Source organism: Haliaeetus leucocephalus, unplaced genomic scaffold (assembly GCF_000737465.1).
Source record: "Haliaeetus leucocephalus isolate CR32 unplaced genomic scaffold, Haliaeetus_leucocephalus-4.0 Scaffold1, whole genome shotgun sequence".
NCBI lineage: Eukaryota > Metazoa > Chordata > Aves > Accipitriformes > Accipitridae > Haliaeetus > Haliaeetus leucocephalus.
This window is the reverse complement of record NW_010972437.1, coordinates 24,419,591-24,430,815: the sequence shown is the minus strand read 5'-3', so window position 1 is coordinate 24,430,815 and position 11,225 is coordinate 24,419,591. Positions and strand designations below refer to the sequence as shown.

Sequence of the window (11,225 nt, the reverse complement as noted above, 5' to 3'; positions counted from 1 at the left end):
GGAGAAAATGTTGGCCCAGCGCTTGTCAGGTGTGAGCTCGGGTGTCTTGGCTGAAGCTCCTGAAAGATGTCATTCTGGGACTGCTGTTCCTCGGCATCTGCGTTCAAGACACAAGTGCAGCACGTAAACAGGATACGGGGGAATTTGGCCTGACTATCGCTATCTTATTCCTTCCCCTAGCACTGGGGACCACCCTGCAAGGCACTGACAGCTGCTGCAACTTAAGAGGCATACTAGAGAAGGACAAATAAAACTAGAAAAGGATAAATAAACTAACAGTAATCCTTTGTGAATGTTTTATTCCAATTGTATTTTAGTAGCACTTAGATATGTAGAAATCTGGCTTGTGGTAAACATCTCTGAAGCTGGGGAGGGATAGTTTTCTGGAAAGAATATGAACTGATTTGTGACTTTTCATAGACTTCAGTCTTTTGGTTACAGGGACAGTTTCAGTCCATCTCACAATATTTATAAACTAAAAAAAGTGTGATAAATGGGCAGCCAAATTCAGTGGTGTTCAGCCTTTGGAAAAAAACCAGATTTTTGGGGGGTGGTAGATGTGCTGGGCTGGAGTTCAGATGTTGTACCATGAGTTCCTGCATAATTTTTTCCTGGATTGTGATTTGCGCAGTATCCTCAGATAAAGTAGTCCAGCAAAAGTTAAAATGAAAATTTTTTACATCTTTAAGGCTGCGACAGGTCTGTTGCAACACTTAAATATTTATTTTTTTGTCATTCTTTGAGAGAAGGGACACGTGAATTTCTACAGAAATGCGGACTTCAGGGGTTGTTGGCTCATCGTTGCTGAGCTGTTCCTGTTCCTTTGACGATCTGAGACTGCTGTGAGAATTTTGAATAGCAACAACAGCATCTTGGCTATGAAAAGATACATGTACCCATAGGTACATGCACATGCATGTAGGCAGCAGCGTGAATGCAAAGGTATTCTTAGAGTTGGGAAGGATCCCGGTGCAGCCAGTCCTCACTGTCAATGTTGAGATGAGTTGCTCAGTGTTTTGTGTCAAAGTCACTTCTAAAATCTGTTTTCTAGAAGTTAAAAAACCCAATGTGGGGAATTGTGGAGGCTTCTGAAGTACACATGTGACTTTGAAACAGGTTTTACTGTTGTTTCATTAGAAACAAGGCTGGTAAGGGCTTTAAGGAAGATCTTACTCATATTTTATGAAGTGTGGTTATCTGTGAGCAGAGCCAGTGCCTGAACCTCAACTTCTTGTTCTCAAAGTCTACCATCTTAAAAGCTTTCTGTAGCACTTGGAAGAGCTTTGCTGTTAATTCCATACTAGTGAAATATTACTGGGGTTTTGTGTTTGTGGGGTTTTTTTTGTTGGTTTTTTTTTTTTTTCAAGGTTAACTGCCTTACAACACTGCTTTAGCAACAACAAATATTTTAGTTTGACTCTTGCTGTGGAGGCAATAATCTCAAAATCATTGAAGAAATGCTCTGGTTGTAATTCCATGGCCTTGTTGTTCGTAAATAATACTGAGAATGATTTTTTGTGTTCATAGGAAAGTACTGGTGCTTACCCAGAAGAAGATTAGGAAGTTAAAGGTAGTTCTGTAACGGGTTTGTGTGCAGTTATAGGATCTACCTCTTGTGAATTGCAATTTGCAGACTGGATTTAAATCTCTTTTTTTAGTGTATAAAATTGTTACTTATTTTTAAATAAGCCTTAGTTCAAATGTTGAAAATTCCCTGGCCCATGTGGTGTGGTAATTTGTGCTGGGAGAGTATGATTAGTACCTGTAAGGTCTGTGCTTTTACTCTTTTATTTGCTTATTTGTTTGCCTCTAGGTCCTTACACTGTCAGGGCAAACGTTTTAAATATCAACCCAGTTTTTCATACCCTTAAGGCAGGCTAATCTGTTACTTGCATGGGTACTAAAAGTTTGCTCAGCCTTTGGCAGGGTGAAAACTAAATATAGTCTTTCGGGTTTGTGCAGTTCAATTGCGGATGCATGAACACAATTAAGAAGGAAAATAATCAATATTGTCCAAGAGGTGGCTCATTTAGCAGGGACCTCTGTTCATGCTCCATCTCTTTGGACTTTGGCTCTTCTAACATTCTCTGGTCTCTCGAAAAGCAAGCCACAGCTCAGTCTCTCATCCCTGGCAGTCAGCGTGTTATATTTGTCCTCTGCTGCAGAGGTTAGTCCGTGAGGAATCTGCCCTCTCCGCAGCTGACTGTCATGTGTCTTGGGATCTGCACCAGCCGCTGCTGCTACTTGTTGGGCTCTTCTCTACTGAGGTTTGGCCATTGGTGCTTAGTACGTTTCTATGATCTTGTGCAGGCAGGTGAGGTCTTTTTGCTTATGAATGGGAGAAACCTGCTAAATGTACTTCTGAACATTACCTTGTACATTGAATTACAGCTCTTTTTTAATGAGATTTGGGGTTTGGGGACCCCCTGCATGCAAAGTTAGGGATTCTGAAACGCAACCGGTCAGTGTATTTAACATCATGCACTTGCGCTCACGTTCATTTGCTGCAACATGTTCCTTCCAGATTGGCCGTGTCCACTGTGCTGAAGGTGACTGGCTGGCTTGTCCTCAGTCACTTTCTCAGACTTCTCAGGGGGGCTGTTTTCAAAGTTTTTCAGTTAAACCATCAACTTTTGGGACTGCCGAGGCTAGAGATAGGAATTATTGAAGAAGACGCATTTAGAGAAGTTTGGGTCTAGTCAAAGTGAAAATCCAAGTGGAGAGGAACATGTGGATGAAGGCAAAATGTAACAAGTGCTCATTCAATGTGGAAGTACATGACTGAAAGGGCTGCATTCCCTTCTGTGGTGATTTTTTCCTTTTTCTAAAGACTGACAAAATCAGCTATCTCATCTGTCGCACTCAAAAAAAAAAAAAAAAGTTGTCAAATGATTTTAATCAAAGACTGTTTAATTTACCCTTGTCAGATGAATGGACTTTCATAGGCCATGCATACAGTCCTGCTGTATTCATTGCAGTGTGAAGTTACTTTCCTGATTTTTTTTTTTTTTTTCTTGGGTTCTGTTAAACATACCTGTGAATGAGGGATGTTAGTTAATGGGAGAGTGCAACAGCTCTAGACCAAGTATGCAGGGCTCTCTGTATGATGTCTAACTGAAAAGCAAGGGTGAAGCTTGCATTCACTAAAACCGAAAAACAATTAGCTGTGACTAGGGACAATTTTGAGATGATTAAAACCCAAGCTCATACATTTTTATGACTATGCAATCTCATAATTTTCAGCTAAATTAAGACAGCAAGCAAGTCTAAACTGTACTTCCCTTCTATGCCAATAATAACAAATGAGAGGCGTTCTGCAGAGGATGAGTTTGGTTATGTCTCCTTTAGCATTTTTGTACATTTAAAATATATGATAGCCTGAATACCCTCTGCTCTCCTTAGTTTTATTTTTATCTGTAGTACTGCTTAATGAGTTATTAGAAATTAAATTCCTAGATAGTCCTGCTGGCTGCTCTCCATTGCAAGATATTACTGCAATACTGATTGCTGCAGTAATAGCTAGAACACATATTTTTGTTTCTAAATGTAACATTAAAAATCAGCAACTTGTTTTTTCTTCAAAAATGTACATCCTTGCATCTCTTCTTTGAATAGTATTACTGAATGACAGTGATACAGCATCGATTCATATGGCAGTGATTTACTCTGAGGTTATCTTCATTAGTGTCATCCTGAATAGCTTCCTTTAGGATGAAACTTAGTGTAACATGTTGTATTTATTGAATTGTCAGGTATCTAATTAATTTGGTGATACTGGCACTGTCTATAAATGAGGTATAGACAGCAGCTTCAGCTATTATTTGAAATTTACCCCAATACTTAGTCCAACTATGTTTGCAATCAAAACCCACTAATGGAAATGATCCCTTGGCTCTAGTAGTCCTAATTTTCCCCACCTTTCCTCTTTTGCTGATATGGGGCTACTTTGACCTCTTAATGACCAAGACAGGCTGCTGCTCCAATGGACTCTGAATAATTTTCATTTAATCTTCAAAATAGTACAAGCTATAGAAATTTCAATTGAAAATCTAAATAAGATGGCTTAAATACAAGTTTCTTTTAAAAAGCAAATAGTGTCTGATATTTGGGTCATTATTTCAGTTCTTCATTGGAATAATAGGAACTTTTTTCTTACGCCAGACCTGAATTGTCTATCTCTAGAGTGTGTTCTTCAGTGTAGGATTATGCCCTATTGTAAGAGGCAAGGGCATTGAGGTGGCATTTCTAGAATTATGGGAATGTACAGTATAAAGTAGGTCTTTAAACTGTGGTTTTAAGGTGATAAGTTCGTAGCCGTAAGACTTGTAAGCCTTATTTAGGACAATTGATTTTCAGAAGTGGTAATGTATTTTGCCTGTAGTAATATTAATTAGTGATATTAATTAGTGATATCCGTGCCGAACGCCCTCGATGGGTTCTCTTTTTTGGTGGATGTTGCAAGTTGAGGCTTTGAAAGAGAAACTACCTGATTTTCTTGCCAGGCTGGAGGAGATGTTTCGGCTCTTGTTTTACATTTTGGAGTATCTTGATGTGACCTGTGCCCACTTGTTGTGTCCTGTAGAACATCTGTTCAAGACCATGACTGTGTAGTTGGGAAGGGTTCTGGGCATTAAGGATAAATAAAACCACAGTGCTGTAGGAGTACCTAGGCGCTGTTTTTGGTTGGTGACCGTGATCAAGATTCTGTTAATAAGCTAGTGAAATTTAATTTTGTTCAGGAGTCCAAAAATACAAAGCTTCCTTAGAAGAGGGAGCAGGAAACAGAAGAAGCTTGGATACTAAGTCTTTAATTACCTGAAACTAGTAAAAAATGTGTCCAGAAGTGCCTGTTGAATAAAACTCAAGTATTGGTGAAACTATTCTTTGAAATTATTTGGAGCTCAACAAGTCTGGTTAAACTGTCTTATGAAATTATTTTAGAAACGAGGCTGGAAAATCTGTTATGTTGGTAGCTTTATTAAAATGGTAATGCCATTCTAAAAATGAAGATGGAAATTAATTTTCTGAGAATAGATAATGATGATCAAAAGCTGAGAAGATTGAAAATTTGTTTGGTATTGTCTGATTGCTTTTCTCTCTCTCTCTCTGTTTTTTTTAAATAGTGATCACATGGAAAATATTTATGGCTACTTAATGAAGTATACCAATCTCGTCACTGGCTGGCAATATCGGTAAGTCTTTTATGGTGCTTTTTCGTAATGTTGGTCTCTGCAGCATCTAAACAAACATATTTCAGGTTTTTTTAATAAATATTTGGATTTCCCTTTTTCTATGAGGCAAACTTTATGGAAGAGTCTTATGCTTGTCTCAATATAGATTAAGCTAATGTGTAGATGAATAATACTTGTATTAAGGCATGAATAAAAAAATGCATAAGACGTATGAAGCAGTTAACTCATTTGGTGGCTTATAACTATGCTTGTATGTGTAGAAAGCATGTACAGCAGTAATTTTTTTCTCCTTTTCCATTACAAATATTGTCTTTGTTTTTTCTGCTGAGTCTTCAGCTTTATGCCAAATCATGCCATCATTTAAAAAAATAAATAAATTAGGACTTCTTTACTGAAAATTCAAACTCAAGCAAGCTTTTGCCTTTAGTTCCCCAGGAAGTCTGTCTCCCCTGGAATAACTTGCTTTTCTTTGACAGGTGAAATTCTCTGGTCAGGCTTCCTGCTTGATGCTGTTCCTAGAGTAGCACAGTGCAACCAAATTAATATTGGAGAGACAAGTCCTTTGCACACCACACTGGCCAAATTCCTGTACTACCACTGGCGTGCAGTGACTTGTGTCAATATCCTTATTAAACTTAATTGAATAGTTGAAGTATAATGTCGACCTTAATTTTTTTTTAAATCTGGAATTGCTTCAGTTTTACAGTTTTGTATCTCAAGTGTATCTGGGGCTGTTCTACCCTTAATTTATGTAGTTTAAGGAAGTATTAAGCCTTAGAGATTCAGGATATTCTTTTGATTCCCAAAATCTTGCAGCAGCACTCTTCTGTGGGCACGCTATTCTGTTGTGCAATCCCTGGTCTCTGAGAAAAAAATTGCTAAGAATTTAATTTTTGTGCAGTCTTGTTGCACACATAATTCATATGTTTGGGGATGTACTGACTCAAGTCTTTAAGTCCCAGCCCCATCTGTGCCAACTTGTAATGAAAGTCTTGACTTCTCCAAGTACCACCCTCCTCCCCCACCAAAAAAAGAGAAAAGAATAAGCTGGTTTTATTTAGTGTATTTGCTTTGTTATCGTTGCAGGTTTTTCGTTTTAAACAATGATGCTGGCCTGCTGGAGTACTTTGTGAATGAGCAGTCTAGACATCTAAAGCCCAGGGGTACCCTGCAGCTAGCTGGAGCTGTAATTTCACCCAGTGATGAAGACTCTCATACCTTTACAGTCAATGCTGCCAGCGGGGAGCAGTATAAACTAAGAGGTAGGACCTGGATTCTTGGGCAGGGGATTCTTCCACTAGAGGACACTCCTGGCTCTCACCTGTGGCTGCTCTGCTGGGCTTGGCTGCACAGCCAAAGTGAGAGAACTTGTTTGGCAGCCTGCTGCAATGAGAATTACATGTGAAACTTTCATTCCACTCTTCAGTTAGAAACCACCCTTCCTTATGGATAATTCCATACTCTTTGGGTTTGATGACTTTCAGAATACCGTGAACTTCAGATGTGTAGAATGGAGTTTAATCTCCACGTATAATGGCCTTAAATTGTACTGATTCAAAGTTTTCTAAATCATTATAGGTAACACTAATGTGTTGATGCTTGCAGAGAAGTATATGATTCCTAATGTTCAGTTTATTAGCCTTCATGTGGTGGTTATAGAAGCCCGTTCTCTGATTTTGTAGGCTATGGAAATCTGGGCTAATATCTTTTAGTATTTCTTCCCTTGAAGACTTGCTGTCACTTTCTAACTCAGGTTACTCTTATTCCAGGAAAATGTGTCATGTTGTTAGATAAAAATATGTGTGAGGGAAGTTATTGTTTGTTAAAGTTACTTTTGTGTTACAACATTTAAAAAAAAAAAAGGAAAGAAAAATATACATGCCATTTATGTTGAACTTGATTTAATGTGAAAGTTAATTACAGTCAGCTGAACAAGTTTTAGATTAAAAAACTCTGCGCTGTTAAAGTCTTATGACTGTTTTAAAGAATTAAGCAGGTGTTTTGCCCATACTTCAGAATGTCTTCATTTACATAACCCTTTTGGTTTGCTTTTATTAGCTACTGATGCTAAAGAACGGCAACACTGGGTTAGCAGGCTACAGATATGTACACAGCATCACACGGAAGCTATCGGAAAGGTATTGTATGACTGATATTTTCATGGGCAAAAATAATTTCGTCTGGTGGTAGAAGTAGTTGCAAATACAACTATCCTGTTGTCTAAGACAAATACTACAAAAGGGCATGTGGCTGGGCTTGAAACTTAAGTCAAGAAATGTTTTTCTGAGTAATAGCTGACTTGTAATAGAAATATGCTTTAGGAAGGAAACAAAGTGAAGGCCATTTGCCTCTGAAAAGCTGAATGGTCCTCCCTGAGCAGGTACTGGTGAGCTGAAAGATCAGAGTATCAGACCCATATTTTCCAGTGGTTTTGCATTTTTTTTAATGGATGAGGAAAGAGGTCTTCAGTGTTATTGAATCCCTTCCATTTTGGGAGTGTTACCCTTTTTTTTTATTTAACCTTTACTTTTTTGTTTTTTAAAAAACACTCAACAGCCTACAAATACATTTAGGATGAATTCCCATGTTTGAGAAGCAAGTCTTCAACACTGTATCTGAGGGTGGTTGCTAAGCATGTGGTGGTTGTGAATATAGTGGGTTTTATAGAACCTCCTGATTACCATAACACCTATTCTGATACCTGAATAAAACCTTGCTTTTAAAATAAGATCAATGTCTTGTAGCTGGCTTTGTTGCAAGAGATAAGTTCAATGAATAGTTCTAAATGAAATCCCATCTCTTAAATGTGAGCTCCATCCTTGCAGGGTCTGTTAGGAGTCAATTTCTAGTACTGTTGCAAATCAAGGACTAATTTTCAAGTCAGAGAAGTGATACGTATTGATCAATCTCCATTCACAGATTGTTCATAATTAGACTATAAAACAGCACAACTGTCAGCACATACTGCAAAATATTTATTTAGCAGTTGCTACTGATATGTTATTAGGGCTTTGTCATCTGTCCTTGCTCTATGAAAAATAAGAATTAAAGTGTTCTGCTGTATCTTTCAAATCAAAATTGCTGGTTATTAGAAATTAATTGTAAATGTTTCTCAATATGCTTATTTGTTCACTAGAACAACCCTCCTCTGAAATCTCGCAGCTTCTCTCTTGCATCCCAAGGAAGTGCCAACTCTCCTGGTGTGCAAAGACGACCCAGTCAAAATGCAGTTTCCTTTTTCAATGTTGGACATCACAGATTGCCAGCTGGAAAAAGAGTTCCTATCATGCAGCCAGACCACCTTGTAGATGTTAGAGAGGTTTGTATGCCTTAAATTCTCCAATAATCTTTTTAAAGACCTGTCCTATTATTTGTGGGATTGTGGAGAAACCTGCTATTCTTAGTTGGATATATTGTCAATAGCATGTCCTAAGCTATTATTGCATATTTGTGTGAGGATAAGTAACTTGCCTTGGCTAGCTGTAGAAGTATGTGGTATATATTCTATGACTTTTGTACTCTGCAATAATATCCTGATGCTCAAGGTAGAACTTGGCATGTTCTTATCCTTGCAAGTCCTAGCACTACAGGTGACATGGGAATATCCTTAAGGAAGTATAACATCACATACTGTGGTACTATTATATCATACACGTTTTCTTCCCACATCACACTATAGAAGAATTGACTAAGCTGTACTTGTATCTCCCATGATTAAGGAGAAATTGGTCATGACTGATGTTTAAGAATACTGTCATGGATTAACCCCAGCCAGTAACTAAGCACCATGCAGCCGCTCACTCACTCCCCCTCCCACCCAGTGGGATGGGGGAGAGAATTGGGGAAAAAAATGGTAAAACTCATGGGTTGAGATAAGAACAGTTTGGTAGAACAGAAAGGAAGAAATAATGATAGTAACAACAATAATAAAATGATGATAATAATAAAAGGATTGGAATATACAAGTGATGCACAATGCAATTTCTCACCACTTGCCAACTGATGCCCAGTTAGTTCCTGAGCCCCCACCCCCGGCCAACTCCCCCCAGTGTATATACTGGGCATGACATCACATGGTCTGGAATACCCCTTTGGGCAGTTTGGGTCAGCTGCCCTGGCTGTGTCCCGTCCCACCTTCTTGTGCCCCTCCAGCCTTCTTGCTGGCTGGGCATGAGAAGCTGAAAAATCCTTGCCTTAGTCTAAACACTGCTTAGCAATAACTGAAAACATCAGTGTATTATCAACATTCTTCTCATCCTGAATCCAAAACATAACACTATACCAGCTACTAGAAAGAAAATGAACTCTATCCCAGCTGAGACCAGGACAAGTATTAATACCACTTTCTGGTATGCTAATTCATGTGGACAAATTGCCTAGGGATGGATGTGACTGAAAAGAGCAAAATAAAATGAGCAATTCAGAAGCGTGCTTTTTTTTTCCACTACACATTCAGGTGTAGTGCATTTTGGAAAAAAAAACAGAAATAATTACCTTTCCATCTTGACTAACAGAATGGACTGACTACTGGCTGATTTAACTTGTGAATATTTCTAGGGCAGATCATGCGAATCTAAAGATAATACTAACACAAAATTTATTGCTGAACTGCAAACCTGTATTAGTAGTAGTGTTGATATTAATGATTATTTTAATGTTAGCAGTGTAATTAGTGTAGTGTGATACACTTCTTGGGAAAAATAAGTTTCTAATGGAGGGCTTTATAATTTAGCAAATAAGGCTCTAGGAAGCATGAATAGTTAGAAACTGAACTTAGACAAACTGGGACAGAAGAGTGCTCTGTATTGTGAGTGTCCTTAACCTTAAAATATGTGGCTGAGCATTGTGGTAAGTTCATCAGTGGGAAGCTGTAAATGGGTATTGAAAATACTTTCCCTGGTATGGTATGCTGACATTGTCATTGTTCCTTGATTTAAATCAAGTGCTGTGGTATAATTATTCAGTAGGCTAGACAAGGTGACTGCCTCTTTAGACTGTAAAATCTGTGAATATCTCTATCCACAGCAGACTGTTCTTGCAAAAGGGTAACTGCTGCTATCCTATTCATATCTTTTATTAGCAGTAAAGTCTCCTATAGTGCTAATGCAAAGACATGTGAAGTCCTGTCAGGTACCCAGGAAAACTTCAGCTGGCGTTCTTGTGGCTTCTGTTTTTTTTAATGAGCTGATTCATCTGCTTTATCTTGTGAAAGAGAAGTTTGTCTTCCAAATTCATTTTAAAACTGAAGCTTTACATGTAGTTGCTTTTCAGTTTGATTCATCAAGTTACCTCTTACTTGTGATAAACTTCTTAGTAGTGTGGTACAACAATTACAACATATGGTAAACTTAAATAGTATTTGCACTTTCCTACCTATTGCATGAAAACAGCAACAATACAGAATATGGCATTAATATTTACAGTATTCATGCTAATAGCTCTCTTAGCAGTTTTTCTTTCTTTTATCTGTTGTTGTATTTTGGTGTTTGAGAAGCTACCTTTAAGTGAGGTAATGTTCCAGAAGTGGCTTCTTAACTTTTTGACTTTTCAAATAGCAATACGGCATTCAAAATTTGAGGGAGGAAAGAGGAGAGTGTGTGAGCTAGAGCACTGAAGCAGTGGCTTGCGTCCTCTAATTGGGATTCTCACTGGGTAGGAAGTAAAGTGGAATGATTTTTCTTAGCATTGCAAAGAGCACAGAAAACCGTTCATGTTCTCTTTCGATTGTTACTGAGTTTGGTGACACAGCATGATTATTTATCAACTTAAAATTTTTCACCTGTACAAATGAAGAATCCTCAGTAATGGTAGCTTTTCTGAATGTCAGTCTGCTTACCTTTTTGAAGCTAAAATGCTTGTTAGATACAATGCCTACTTTTTTTTTTTTAAGATATGGTTAAAAATACTAGAAGGGCAGGTGCATGCCTGTTACACTTGAGTGTGATACAGCTTGAATACTTACAGATTCAGTTTGAGAATCTGTGGGAAGAACAACTTCTCTTTCAAAGGATCTGCTGCACAGTGACCTTTTTT

The 11,225-nt window shown here is 38.0% G+C and overlaps 1 protein-coding gene across 1 annotated transcript in view; it reads left to right on the top strand.

Moving 5' to 3' along the window:
- The first annotated feature begins 5,125 nt into the window (after positions 1-5,125).
- OSBPL11 (oxysterol binding protein-like 11) overlaps positions 5,126-11,225 on the top strand; it is a 28,624-nt gene continuing 22,524 nt past the window's right edge. Inside the window, exons 1-4 of the mRNA XM_010568992.1 lie at positions 5,126-5,192; positions 6,279-6,454; positions 7,251-7,330; positions 8,329-8,511. Of these exons, the coding sequence (XP_010567294.1) occupies positions 5,131-5,192; positions 6,279-6,454; positions 7,251-7,330; positions 8,329-8,511 (501 nt within the window). The 5' untranslated portion in view covers positions 5,126-5,130. The remainder of the gene's footprint in view (positions 5,193-6,278; positions 6,455-7,250; positions 7,331-8,328; positions 8,512-11,225) is intronic.